General features: G+C 46.1%; 1 protein-coding gene across 5 annotated transcripts in view; it reads left to right on the top strand.

The window, feature by feature from the left end:
* The window catches only part of ccdc120a (coiled-coil domain containing 120a), a 33,309-nt gene extending 21,229 nt beyond the window's left edge, over nucleotides 1-12,080 (top strand). For 2 of the 5 annotated variants that reach the window (XM_082519554.1, XM_082519553.1), the window contains exons 2-12: nucleotides 4,254-4,392; nucleotides 4,634-4,819; nucleotides 4,973-5,090; nucleotides 5,182-5,309; nucleotides 5,655-5,768; nucleotides 5,986-6,127; nucleotides 7,827-7,883; nucleotides 8,661-8,757; nucleotides 8,926-9,716; nucleotides 11,025-11,301; nucleotides 11,887-12,080. In XM_082519554.1, coding sequence (XP_082375680.1) covers nucleotides 4,772-4,819; nucleotides 4,973-5,090; nucleotides 5,182-5,309; nucleotides 5,655-5,768; nucleotides 5,986-6,127; nucleotides 7,827-7,883; nucleotides 8,661-8,757; nucleotides 8,926-9,716; nucleotides 11,025-11,301; nucleotides 11,887-11,992 — 1,878 coding nt within the window. In that variant the 5' untranslated portion in view covers nucleotides 4,254-4,392; nucleotides 4,634-4,771 and the 3' untranslated portion in view covers nucleotides 11,993-12,080. The remainder of the gene's footprint in view (nucleotides 1-4,253; nucleotides 4,393-4,633; nucleotides 4,820-4,972; nucleotides 5,091-5,181; nucleotides 5,310-5,654; nucleotides 5,769-5,985; nucleotides 6,128-7,826; nucleotides 7,884-8,660; nucleotides 8,758-8,925; nucleotides 9,717-11,024; nucleotides 11,302-11,886) is intronic. The other 3 variants (XM_082519556.1, XM_082519552.1, XM_082519555.1) reach the window with 2 other exon arrangements.
* Nucleotides 12,081-14,644: the final 2,564 nt, after the last annotated feature.

Genomic DNA, 14,644 nt, shown 5'->3' with positions numbered 1-14,644 from the left:
AGCACCACGACTGAAACAAAAGAGACGACGAAGTGTGAATCTATCAAATTAAATCCGTTTAATTACAGTTATTAAATCATTTACAGAAGAAGGTAAGGGTTTAAAAGAAGAGCTGCATCGTTTTTAGTCTTCAGTGCTGAAAATTGGATGTAGCTGTAGTTCTTGTTCTGGATTTCTGAACTTTTAACACAAAAAGCCGTGTTTGTGTGTCGTCTGTGTGCACGCATCCTTCGTATATCCGACCCCTGGACTGTGACGTGGGCGAGCGGCGAGGCTCTGAAAGCGTTTGCTCCTCGCAGTGATGATGGAGGCTGTGCTGGTTCAGAGAGATCAGGGCAGGCACTCAGACTGGAAACAGATTGGCCTCAGCGGGCTGTTATCAGATCAGCTGTTCAGGCCTGCAACACCTGAGAGGGGGGAGGGGAGGTGAGAGTGACACCCCAACCCTCCCCCAAAACACACACACAGACAACAAGGTCAAAGACCAGGCTGTGAGTGTGTGAGAGTAGAAAAACAGATGTGAAGCAAACCTCCGGTGACGAGATGCAACAAAACACCAAAGGACGCCGACGGTAAAGAGCACATGTCGCCCTCGCAGCACAAACCACCTGTCTCGGAGACTTCACCTCATCACAGCAGCGCATCGCGGCGTGAGGAGACGGACGAGCTGAAGCCGATCAATCGAGCCGCTGATGGATGAAGGGAGGAGCTGCAGGTCTGGACTCGACCCGGCAGGACTCAGGAATGTAAGAGGCGGAGGAGGGTGGAGGAGGACAGAGAGGAGGGGGAGACCATTTGACAGAGCATTTGGTGTCAGAAAACCCCGTCAGTAAGCTCTGGCTCATCTCCACACTTATTTGTTTTTCCTTGAGGGAAAAACTCCTTGATTAACGTTAAAGTCCAGATCCAGTGTTTCCCACAGATGTCGATCAGTGCTGCATCTGTGCTTTTATAAAAGTCCCCTCTGTAATGTCATGCAAATAAATACCCGAGCAGTGAAAGCCGTGTTCGAACTCCATGGTTTCGGTGAGATCGGTGTAGTTCGTGCAGCAGATGATTTCATATGTCATGAAAATTGCTCACAAGTGGATACAGGTACCAAAATTGGTGCACACACCCGTTTTTTCACAATAGCTGCCAGCTCGGGCAGGAAAATGTCACGTACAGCTGCTCTTTTTCCCTTTTCAATGATCTTAGTGTCAGATTGAACATTTTTCTTTTTTTTCTGTAGTAGTAGAGGCTGTAATTTTGTTTCTCCTCCGTCTCCTGGTGGACTCCTGGCACTCGTCCCTGCATGCCTGACTCACCAATGGCTCCAAGAAGCAGTCTGAAAATACTGAAATAACTTCAGCGTCCGTACACGGTCGACAAATGAAGCTTTACTGCAAATTAGTTCTTGTTTTATTGTCCTCCTGGGCAGCTGGGTCAGTAGATGTGTTTTACTGGTCACAACAAAAGCCAGTTTAACGTTTTATGAACATCTTGCATCATCCACCCTGACCTCCTCCCTACACTGACTCTTTGCTCTACAGGAAGCTTTCCAAAGAAACAGGACGTCAAACCATCTGCTGCAATCTTCCTTACACAGTTTCAACATCTGTGTGAAGAAGACGGTGATAATGCTATAAGCTCCGCCTCTCTGATCCTCGCCATTTCTACACAAACTTGAATTTTATCCTCCGCTGCTGGATACTGTGGCGTGAATCACACCAGTGTTACCAACCATTTCAGCTGTTCCCAGTCAGTCCTTCCCATCCCCCCCAATTTCCCCCTTTTTTTTCATCACTCATTTCCTTCTTCCTGTTTCCTGTTGGGCTCCACTTCCTGTTCTCAGGGCTGTGCTGTCGGAGGGCATCTCGTTCTCCTCCAGTTGGAGGATAAAAGTGCGCAGAGGTTTCAGACTCCTTGTTGTTTTGTGATTAAGTAACACTTGTTGTTTTCTTCGTGTCTGCTTTCCTCTGTTGGGCTGGAACATTTCCAGGATGGGAAGTGACGTCGTGCTGTGGTTTTATAAGATTTTCTGTAGTATTGAATCCCTGTTAGGAGGCAAACGGACAGGAGATGATCAAATCTGAACAGATCTAAAGCTAGAAAAACTACCTTTTGCTCTGGTCTTGATTGCCTTGTTATAACAGATGCTCAAACAGGGAGGTAGATGTTGCATGAGAGAGGCTGTATGTGCACAACGCAGTCCTGTAAACACTACAGAAAGACATCTGCAGTGTGGATTCTCAGAGATCCATGAACCTATTTGTGCTTTTTACTAAATATTGTTAGGTTTGCTGTTCAGGTTCCTCGAGGAAACGTTTGCAAGCTCCGGACGTGCAGTCTGCCACTGACAGCATTTAAAATGTAAAACCTCTTTATTCTTACAAAGAGGCTTGCATGGTGTGTTTTTATCCTCTGTGGGCTTTTGAACTAATTAGGTTTAAACGCAGTGACGCTGTCATCAGTCAGTGTTGCACATGTGGTTGGATTAGAAAAAACTGTTGATGAATGTTGACTAAAACCAGAGGAACAGCTGGAGACGGTTAAAGTTTACATGTAAAAATGTTACAAAAGCTCAGAGCCCGTTTCCATCGCGCTGTGACTTTGCTGCTGTCTGATGATGCAGATGTTTCTCAGTTTCACTCCTCCAACCAGCAGGAAGAGATCAAACACCTGCTCCCAGCCAATCACAAGGCAGGATACTACTTAAGCTCTCACTCTCTCTTTTTTAAAATTTGGATTTTCAAAGGTCCAGATAATATTTCTCCAGACAGACACGCAGAGGTCACACGAGCTTCAAACATCTGTCGCCTGACCACGCTGTCACTGTAAATGGGCTTCGTGTGTTTTGGTCTTTCTCTGTTTTGGCTACAGACTGACAGATAAACCTTTGTGTGTGTGTGTTGTGTGTCTGTCTTTTGTCTGAGGCATGTCAGTACTCGCCGTTCTCTCCACATTTTTCCTTTAAACCCAGTAAATCTGGAGCCAGCTCTCTCTGTCTGCAGCTCCAGCACACAAACCTGCGCGTTTAATCACGAAGCTCCACGAGAAAATACTTCATTGTTTCAGATCCATTTAAATCGTATCTCTGCTCATATTGTGCGTTTAAACCCGAGGATCTTCAAGGCTTTGCCTTTTCCAAACTATTAAAGCCTCTGAGTCATCCTTAGTGGCTGACATACTTAATTATCACCATGAACTCAAAGTATTTGTAGGTTTTCTTTGTAAAAACTCTCGCGAAAGCACCAAATGTGATTGTCTCATTCTCTAATGAATGCAACATCCTCTCCTGTTTGCTTGGTAAAAATGCAGAGACCGGCTACTTTAGGGCACGTTGAGCTTTTAAAGAATAAAACTGTATGAAGCATTTATGTAACGTGTGAACTTTGTCTTTATTTTGCAGTCAAACAGAAAATGGGTTTAAGGTTTTACCTGCACTCGGTCAGCTTTCTTTGCATGTAAAACAAATCTGCAATTAAAATGTGAATCCAAACGTTTTGTTGGTGTTTGGGTCGAATCAGGTGGGCGAGATTGATGCTTCTCTGTTGGCCGCTGAAGGCTTGGAAGCATCTACAAATAAGCCACAACTTCAGATTTGTGAGAACCAGGTCAGGATATTCTCCACAGTGTCCCTGTGGGTGCAACACACTGGCACACCTACCTGCTAATTGGTGCTAATAAAGACGTTTGTATCACAGAGCAAGCAGTGTTATTTGATCCTCCATTAAAAACGCAGCACAAAAACATTGGGGAGGTCCAGTTCAGTGACTGCAGTTAGCTGAGGTGAGACCCTGCAGACACCGAGCTGCTACATCTGCTTCACCCGTATGCAGGTGGATCAGTTATTAAAAATCCCCCCTGTACACCTGTCCACAGACACCAAACCTTTCTTCCTACCAGCCAATAAACGTGCTTTTTAATGCTGAGAAGTTGCACATTTTAATGAGAGTCTATGGTGAGCTACTGGCTTTTGCAGCCACCAACATGTGGCCAAACAACTGCAAGGTTTGATGCTGCTTGAGTGTAACAGCTCACTTAATGCACAGATGCAAACATATAGAGTCATATGGAGTATACATAAATTGGCCAAATCAAGCGTGCAGAGCTACCTGCCGTGGCGAGCGCTGTGAATAAAGGAGCAGCTGAAAGTGCACCTACATGTTTCACTATTTAAACATTTGTTTGTGCTGTAGTTTGCTAATGAGACCTCGTCCTCCAGAGTTGGTGATTTTCTTTCTTTCTTTCTTTTGGTCTTTATTGGACAGGACAGATATAGAGGAGAGTAGACAGGAAAGAGAAAGAGAGGGCAAGAGGAAATGTGTCTCAGGAAATGGTCCAGGATGGAATCAGACCCAGGCAGGGTCGCCTGCTCAGCCAGAGCCACTCCAAGTATTTCTTAGAAAGGTTTTTTTTTTTCTACCTTTATTTTTTTTATTGGTAATTTCTTGTGTAAATGTATTTGTTAAGGTTCTAAGTTCAAGCTAACTGCACGTAGTTTTTACATTTTAAAATGTTTACTTTGATAGTATTTGTGACTTTTTGAGAGAAAATCTGTTGTTTTGAACTTTAGCTTATAATCTTTTATTGACTTCCTGATTGGTCCTCACTCTACCACCTTTTTCTTCTTGTGCTTTTGTTCTCCTAGGTCAGGAGCGCTGAAGACTGTTTGCCTCCCTCTTCAGGCCCATTTTGGAACTGCAGCTTCACCGTCAGCTAACAGCTAACCGAGCAGTGAGACGCCTAGTTAGTGAAGCAGTGCTGTGGTTTGTGTTCTGACTGTTGGATGGCCACAGGAGTGAACTACTGGAACTCTTATGAACCCAGTCGCAAGGTGAGAAAGTCCCGAAGGTTCTGATTGGCTAATTGGTCAAAACATGGCGCTGACATCACACGAGCAGCAGGGTTTGTCAGTGTCATCAGGACTGCAGGAAGTCTGTGCTAGCTTGCAGTACTAACCTTTATTTGTGATGACAACGTGTTGCAGGTGAGAGAGAGTGTGTGGGGAGGTGAACAGGAGTCGAGTAGTGAGGAAGGAGGAGGTGGAGAGGGCATATGGGACACACAAGCCATGGAGGTCAAAGGTCAACTCATCTCAGCACCTGGTGAGAATAAACGCTGACATGTGGTGATGCTACACTCTCGAGTGTGTCTGTTAGCTGTCTCTTACGTGTGTGTGTTGCTTGCATGTTGCAGACCCTCTCACCTGCCCAGACAGGAAGCAGAGAGAGCGAATGGTGGAGCTACAGGAGAGGAGGCGGAGTCTCCAGGCGCTGCTTAGCAGCCGATTGGCTGAGCTGAGACGCATCTGTCTGCAGGAAGCTGTAAGTGATGTCATAAAAAGAGATGACAATATGACTAAGACACTGACAGTGCATTCCCACCTAAACCAAAGTCTTCTTAGCTCTGCAGCTAACTAGTCTTCTTCACTCTCCAACTAATCCTTTTATCCCTCTCTGCAACTAGTCCTCTCCACGTGGTCTTCAGATGTTTTTATCTGGTGCTTGAACCTCTGCAGATGCTCTTTTTATGTCTCTAACTAGTCTTCTCTATCCAGTCCCCAACCTCTGATTACTTCAGCCGACTCTACCTTAGTTTATACTTTAACAGTGACTAAAGTAACTGCCAGATAGCTGTAAGTTGGGTTTTCCTGTGTTTTCCTGGGTCAGGAGCTGACGGGTGCAGTGCCCAGTGATTTCCCCCTGGAGGCAGGGGAGAAGCCCCCCTGTGTTCGTAGGAGAGGTGGAACGTCCCGCCAGGGAAACAGGAAGTGTCGAGTAGAGGTGAGGAGCTGAGGAGTGATTTGACTCTAAATAATTTCAACAGTGGTGGAGAATTTTACTGTCCCCCTCTGTGTGTGTTTCTGTGTGTGTTGTTTTGTTGTTGATGGAACAGTTTTGACCTTCATGTGTGTTTCAAGCTGAGGCAGTCTCTTTGTATATCCCTGTGCGTGCATGTGTTGGTGTGACCTTTAGGTATTTGCGTGTGTTTTTTCTTTAGGAGGAAGACGCTCAGCGTTCGAAGCCGAAGAAAAATTTATTCAGCGGAGCTCTGAGGAAACACAGCGACTCTGAGCACAACGCACACACGCAGACACACACACACCACGGGAAGAGGACTGTCCACAGAGGCTGCCACACAGGTAACACACACACACACACACACACTCAATACACATGCATTCCCTAGGCGCTCTCCCTACCCCTAACCATCAAAAATGAAAGCCTAATCCTAACCATAACCTAACTGTAACCCTGACACTAAAACCACATTTTGAGCCTCAAAATCCCTTCAAAGTGGTGGGCATAGCAGCACGCCAAATTTATGTCCTCACAAAGATGTCTAAACAAGTACAGACACACACACACACAGTATCCGGTTTCTGCTGCCATATTCACCTGGCACACATTTATGATACAGATGGTACCTGACCCATCTCGTTCTTCTATAGGGGAGCACTTGCAAAAAACAACAAAGACTTCACAGGGCAAGTGCTGTTATGCTCTGGTGCTGTATAAATAAAATTAATACTGTCATCCTCCAGTTGAGAGGTTTTCAGGTATAGTTGCTATGTCATGTTTATAAGGCCTAATCAAAAACGTACATACATGTATCTCTAGAAACCGAAAGCCTGATTGAAGTTTGGGTACTATCCTCTTCAGAGTAGTCACCTCACTCAGTGATACACTCGGGTCACCCTGGAAACTCTGTCGGCACATCAACAACAACATCAACACGTCCTGCATCTCGTGACAGCAGGCCATGAACTTGAATTTGGTTTGCATCAAATAACCTCCCGCAGATGTCTCAGGACATTATGAAGCAAATAGTATTAATTTATGCAGCACTTTTCACAGATAGGAGGCACAAACTACTTTGTACTTTACTGATCTCTTTAGAAAGTTATTAGACCTCTTAAACTAGTTCCTAGACCTGTGCAGTGTGTACTCCGATCTCTGCAGGTAGTGTTATTACCGCTCTAACTCGTCCCGCTACCTCAGAAGTCCTCATACATCAGAAAGCGAGTCCCCAGAACCCTGCAACGAGTCTTCACACTCTGCAACTTATGCATCCATTTTCTAAATAATGCGAGGACTGGTATGTATCCAGTTTGCCAGGCTCTGGTCAGATCGCCTGGTTCACCAACCTCCAAAACTGGTCCTCAGATTTCTGCAACGAGTTCAAGAGGTTTAAAAAAATGTTGCTAAAAATCCCAAGTCAACGTAAATGTTTCTGACTGACTTTTAAAAGTCTACAGAATACTCCTGCCAGGGATTCAGAAACTGCACTTCACAGGTTTCTGACATTACCTTCGCATCTCACTCATGCCCAAACACACTAATTCCTTCCTAGGTGAGGAGAACTTTCACATCATGGACATGGAAGGCCTTTCTTATCTGCGCAGGTTTGTTCACATGCGAGTGGTCAGAGGCTGGGACTGGTCAACGTGAGGAGAGAAGGGGGATACAGTTTATGCTTTTTGTAATCTCATCATTACTATCACATCTCACATGTTTTCATTTGAGTCCATTATGTAACGTTCGCGCAGTGAGTAAAACCCTGCAATCAGCTCTAGTCAAAGATATGAGTTTGCATCACACTCACTGACCTCACAACTAAATTAATCAGTTTCCTGAAAGCCGTCCTCTTTGGAGGGTCTTCAAAGGACTAAAGACGCAGAAGGCGCAGTCAGTGCGATAGATGTGACATAGATACACATGCATACATATGGAGACACTCACAGCTGGCAGTAGATGAGAAGCCATTGTTTCAGGAAGATGAGGAAACCAGCGTCTTCCTGCTTTTATTCTTACTCTGTTTCTGTGTGTGTGTGTTTCCAGACGACACAGTGAGGTCAGAGAGCAGCTCGACATCAGACTCAACAGGACACGACAATGGTAATGAACACACGCGCGCGCACACCCTTCTATCTGTACGAGGACCATCACTTAATGTTTTTCCAACACTCCTGAGCCCGAACATAAACCCGATTCTGATGTAATCCTGAAACAGAAGGTCTGTGCTGTGGACCTGCTCTCACTCTGAAGCTCTCAGTGGTCCTCGCAAAGATGGATGTACAAGCAAACACACTGTAAAACTGGTAGTGTAGCTGCAGCGCCCTCAGCTGGCTGACAGGAGGAATAACAGTAAAAGTTGAATGCAGTTCTGGTCTCGTTTTGGAGAACTGCACGGCTGCTGGCAGTGAATAGGCGAACAGACTGATTCGGCATAGGATGTTTTGATTATTTAGCGTTTTTTTTATTTTTAACACGTTTTTATTCTCTCTCTATATTTTTATCATAAGACATTTTGTATACTAGACATCAGGCAAACACTAGACAGTTAATCAGTTAATTATTTTATCTATTTCATAATGTGCAGGTTTATCGATCTTTTTAAAGGGCGTGTTTATGAATGTGATGTTTTCCCTGCTACACTGTTCCGAAATTAAATGTCCTTAAATTATAAGACCTGCTTGTCTTACAAACATCGTGATATCTGACATAATCTTCATTGTGTACGGTTACCATGGTTACAGCTGTCTTTATCCTGACTTACAATATCATAAGGAAAATATAAGTGATTGACAGCTTTTATAAGTTGAACTGAGGTATAGATTTCAATTAAAGTTAATATTTCTAGCACAAGTAAATTTCTGTCTATGTATCTGGCAGATGACGGTGTGTCTCAGTGTCGCCCCCTGCTGGTTTCTTCTGGGTCTCCGGTGGAGGTTTTCTATCAGAACAGAACCAGGAGGAACTCCGTGCACAGGTACAGCTCAGAGCACGTCCACATTTGTGTCACGGTCTGTGATCTCATGATCGGAGCTCACAGATTTCTTGAGGTTTCATGTTCGGCGTCACCTCATCATGTTTGGTTTTGGAAGCACGAACAGCCCCTCCCCTCTGTATACTGAAAATATTTCCTTTTGTCTTTCAGAACTGAGCATCTGGACAGCCAGAAGCCCCTCCCACTGCCTCCCTCACAACCTCCTCCCCCTCCCCCTCGCTCTCAGGACTCCTCTTCCTCTGGCCCGTCTGACCCTGGAGCAGGAGGGGAGGTAAGACTCAAGGCTAATGCAGCTCGCCGTAGTAACAGCTCTGATGGCCTCCTGGACCGCATCACCCCTCCTGAGGATGATGTTGGGGTGCAGCAGGGGGGATTGTGGGTAAACGGGCTGCCGGGGTCCAGAGGAACAAGCACAGCCGGCGCGTATTGGAACTCGGAGACGCTGACAGACGGACGGTCGAGGGCAAATAATGGAGTCAGCGATGGGAGAGGAAAAGGGGGAGGTGCAGGGCGAGGAAGGGGAGGAGGAAGGGGAGACAGAGGAGGAAGAGGAGCGGGGTACAGCGATGTCCTGCTGGACTATGTTTGGGGAAAACAGCAGCAGCTGCAGAGACAGCATTCTCAGCCCCACAGACAGCCAATCACATCGCAGCAGCAGGTAGTCTACAATGGCTACTCCCAGCAGCCATCAGGAGCCCCGCCCACCTACCGCGGCCCCCAAGGTGACCAGCGGCGGGTCACGGTAACCCGAACCAAATCGTGCGGTCCGTTCCTCCCGGTGCAGCAGAGCCAGACTGATACCCACAATCCCCCTCTGGTCGCCATTCAGCCCGACCCCCACCCCCACCTGCTGCCGCCCCGACCCCCTCAGCTGCCCCCCAACCAGGACTCCCAACTGGAGGAGGCCACCAGGAGCCTCCACAAGGCCCTCGCCCTGGAAGGTGAGTATTGTTACCCTTTAGCTGCTCTGCACTTCCTGTACGGAGGCTTTGGGCTCATTAGCTTACAGCTCAGCCTCTCTTACCTCCTGATGTTTGCTGATCTGTGAAGCTGTGAAGCTCAAACGTGTTGAATGTTTCATGGGATGGAGATAAAACTGGGTCAGTGCAGCAGAAACTGTCTACTGGTGTACTGCAGTGAGGAGGTGATGCCACCTGGTGGAAGTCAGACAGAATAACACAAATATGTTTGCTTCATCCATTCATTGCTTACCCACGCTTGCATCTCTGGGTAATCATCTAAGCAGAGAAGCTAAGACTTCTCTAGACCTCACGTGATTCTGCAGCATGTCCTGGGTTTGCCCCAGGGTCTCCTCCTGGTAAGACTCACCTAGGAGGTGTCCAGAAGGCATCCTATTCATCCTGAGCCACCGAGCAGGGGCTCTACTCTGGCTCTCAATCCCTCTGTCCGTCTCACGATCCACTCTCCCTTCACTTATTTAAATCCCAAGATATTTAAACTCTTCCACTTGGGGCAGCAACTCATCCTGGACTCCATAGTCCCGGAGTTGGAGGTGCTAATTCTATTCCCACTCTTTCCCACTTGGCCGGAGACTGCCTCAGTGTAAACTGGAGGTCACCGCCTGTTGTTTGTTTCATCACTCAATTTGTCTACACTGCATCAAGTCAACTTTATTGTCTGTTATCAAGTCTCAGGCGCACTACCATAGAGTTTAAATAGAAGGGTAAACGGCGCTCACTCCTTCTGTGACCTCATTTCTAGTTTCACTTCTTGTTTAATGTAACCCGATGTTCATTTATTGAGTTAGTAGATAAAACGGGGTTTGTGTATTCAGACAGATAAGTTGTTACCACACGAGCGTGTGGTGACACATAATGACACAGGTGGTTTAAAAACACCCGGATTGTAACCATCAAAAGAATCAGAGTGAAACCTCAACCCGTTCATGAAGCTTAGCTAACCAGTGAGTGATCGGTTAGCTAAGTGACTTCCTCTATTTATTTTTTTTTAAATGTGTAATCTAAGGTTCAGTACACGTAACAGTGCAACAGACCACTGTGGTTTGATGTGGGTGTCATTAACAACTGTGGTTATACTGAGAGTCTTTAAACCATATCTTCTACCTAGACACAGCTAAAGTCTGCAGGGGATTCAGAGGTTGGACTGAACCTGCTGAGATGGCTGACGATTAAAGACAGTCAGCTCAGTGAAACTTGCTCTGAGTGTGGTGATGGGAGAAGTTTCCATGGAGCAGAAACTGTGATGAGCTGTTGATGTGTGATTGACAGGTCTGAGGGACTGGTACCTAAGGAACACCTTAGGCTCCTCCCACCAGAACCAGGCCAATGGAAAGGTGACCGCAGGGACCAACGGCAGTAAGATGAATGGAGGGGTCAAAGGTCAGGCGGGAGGAGGCGGGGCTCTGCAGCGGAGACGGACGACACACGGTGTCATTCAGCAGTCGGCCTATCAGACGGAGACGAATCATCATCATCACGCTGCGCCGCATCACAAACACACGCTGCCGCATTCAGCCACGTTCCACGGACACCCGCTGCACGGCAGGTATGGGTCAGATGACCACGCCCCCCTTTATACTCAGATGTTTGTTACATAGTTTAAGACGCAAATGTGTCCGGACTAAAAGTAGATTAAAATCATAAAAACCTGCTAAAATCTACTGGATCCTTTTTTCCAAGCACGGGTTTTCTTCACTTCTAGTCTTTGCTTTGAAAGCCGGAGCGTCCGACTCGTCTTTGATCACAGCAGGTTCTTTATTCCAGACACGGCAGCAAAAACTTGCTTAGATCTTCCAACATGACTATCCTCAAGCTCGATGATGGTAATCAGTGTAAATTAGTCAAAACGTATTCAGCAGAGAGCGCTTCTCCTCAGCTTTGAGCCTTGAAGCCTCCTCGTTACAGATCCGCTCCAACCTGCTGGTCACCGCGGTCGGTCCGAACCCTGAAGAACTCTTATCCTCTGTTCAGCAGTAATGTTTGTTTTGAAGCTGCAAGAGTGATATTTAAAATGAGAACAAATGTTAAAGTACCTAAAAGGTCAAACAAAAGCAGCGCAATGAGTTTGAGGCGACTTTTAGGAAGACTTTCCTGCTGTGTGGGTAAATATCCATTTCTGTCCTTCCTACAGGTCTGTGGATGGCTCGCTCTACCACGACTCGTTTCCTGCTCAGAAACAGGAAGTCCCTCTCAGAGATCCGCCGATGGACCAACCGTCTCCTGGGACTCTGGTCTGACTCAGCAACCAATCACGATGCTGAGAGGCAGGCAAAGGGACTAATTCCAGGCTGGCTTCCTGGGATGAGCAGTATGAAGGAATGCGTGTCCAGGATGGAAAACCCCGCCCGCCTCGTCCTCGTCTGCCCTCAGGGTCGAGCTTCTGTTTGTAAAAATGAACCAAACCCCAGACCAGGTCCAAGGAGGGAGGAGGTCCAACCCTCCTCCCTCCTTGGACCTGCTCCTCGCTGCTCGGGTCACTGCTGCTCTGCTCGGTGAACTTCTTCTATCAGGGATGGACTTTAAGTCAACAGCTGCTTTTCCACCAAACTCTCCAGAAACATCAGTTCTATTAGGAACTAATGACAGGAAAAAGTTCCTGCAGCAATCTGTGTTGCAAAGAAGAAGATTGAGCGATTTCCTCTGACAGTTGTCCCCTGCAGGCATTAAAGTCTGGATTCAGAAAGTAATCTGTCTCGTTCTGCTTCGCCCTGATTACTGCCACCAAAAGTGTCATCTGCTGTGGAAGATGCTACATTTCTTGACTAATTAGAGATGTTCACATGCACGACCTGCCCTGAGATTTCTCAAACTATCCTAACGGCTACTTCACTCTGAGGGATTTTAGTTTCTAACATGTAAGCGACGTAAATGGTCGTGGCCAAATCTTTGGTTCTCTTCGCTCAATGGAGTCGCAGTTCTCAGAGAAACGAACTCAGCCCGATGATCATTGGCCAAAAGCAGCCGTAACTGTTCAGAAAGGAAGGTCCGGGTTCCTACGGTGGCATCAGACTGATGCTGAAACACCAGCCACATGCTGTACGCGTCTTTTCCAAATACATTTTAAGATTTATTGTTAAAAGCTGCAGATGGACGAGCCGAAGACGATTCTCTGCTTTTGTGGAAGTCGTTATTTCTCAGGCGTTCAGATTGAAGATGGAGATACGGCGTCTCTCACAGGTTCCTGTTTCTGGGATAGCTAGAACAAAGACTTCTGGAGTCCTTTCAGAGATGCAGCCATTTTCTGAAAGGTTTTAGATTAAAGCAGAAACTGAACAAGGTGTCCGTGGCTCTGTTCCTACACCCTTCAGACTGTGCTTAGACAATCAGACTCTCAAAACACCAACGAGGAGGACGTACCTCCTCTGAAGACAGATGACATCACCAGCTACCTGCAGCCAACCAGCAAAGCGCAAAAAGAACTTTTTGGTGACTTGATCAGGTGACCTGTCGATCCCTCAGGTGAGTCCAGGCAGGGAGCGTCGCGGTGAGGTTCTCCAGCGTTCTCCCGGTTTGGACTCAACATCTCTGCACTAAAACTCGAGCACCGAGTTTACTGACACCAGCTGAACTGTCGCTGCTGCTGTTTGTGGCTTTAAGCAGCTGCAAAGCCCTCGAGTAGAAACCAAACGTGAACAGAATAAATCCTCTGAAGTAAACGGAGCTTCCCACCTCACTGCTGCAGAGGGACTCACAGAAGCTGACGTACTCACGAGCCTTTCCTCCGAAAAGGGAAATATTTTCTGTACGCGTTAATTTATCTGACAACTTTAGATACTTGGAAACGAGGATGCTTGCAAACGGGACACTTTAAAAGCCGATACAAACTGCTGAAAGGTTCATTTGGTTTCTGAAAACTCGACTTTTTAACCGAGTCGAAGGATTTGAAATGTGAATATCTGACACTTTTCATTTTAGTAATTCACTTCTAATCATTTTAAGGTTTGGATAGTTTGTTGGTTTCCACTGCAGGAACACCGGAGAGGTTTTATGGTAAAGTTTTTACATTTAGCAGCACTTTGCAGTGAGAAATTACAAACGCAGAAAGTTTATTTTTATTTTAACCCCTGGCAGCTGTTTCTTATCAAAGAGCCATTTTCACACATGCAACTCACACAGCTTTACTATGACTTCAGCCCATGTCCAGCTCAGTCAGATCACAAATAAACCAGTATTTAATTCCCGAGTGCAAAGTCGACGCTTTAGCCGATGCATGAATTCTGGTGCATCGTGGCCTCCGAGCTGCCCATTCCAGGCAGTTTAACCCCAGAGAGTAATTTACAAATGTGACAAAGGAAACTTAAACTCTTGTAGTCTGAACCTAGAATTTGAACGACTAGCACATATTTTGTCAGAACCACACCTGGAAGACTCCTTTCAGGGCAAAACAAAGGCACATGGTCGGTAAACGCCTCCTTTAGGGAATGTGCTTGAGATGGCCCACAATGAGTGGGGCTCTATGGCGCTCTTCCACAGGTCACTGATTCGGTTTAGAGGATCCTTTTTAGAAATGTTAAAGGGGAAGTCTTCAGTTTATCATTAGACATCAGTAGAACACCAAGACATCACAAGAATCCCCTCAAAATGTTCAAGTACTGTTCCTATAAAAAGCAAAAGACACTAATTAAGTTTGGCTGCCATCCCCTTTGGTGAAGGCTTCTCTCATTTGTTTCCAATACTCTTTTCTATGGAGCTGAAACTTTGGATTGTGGTAAAATATCTTTTTTTAGTTATTAGGTGTTCGGCAGCCTCCTGAGATGAGTCGCCTTCATGCACCACAAACAGCTGCTTCTAGATTTTCATAAGGTCTTAACAGACCAGTTGGCACACATTAGCAGAGTGACAGCTGAGAAAGTTGTTTGCATTTGTGAAAATTACAGAAGAAGAGTTAA

Source organism: Aulonocara stuartgranti, assembly GCF_965226115.1.
Source record: "Aulonocara stuartgranti genome assembly, chromosome: 20".
NCBI lineage: Eukaryota > Metazoa > Chordata > Actinopteri > Cichliformes > Cichlidae > Aulonocara > Aulonocara stuartgranti.
The sequence above is the reverse complement of the archived record's forward strand: the minus strand, read 5'-3'. Positions and strand labels throughout refer to the sequence as shown.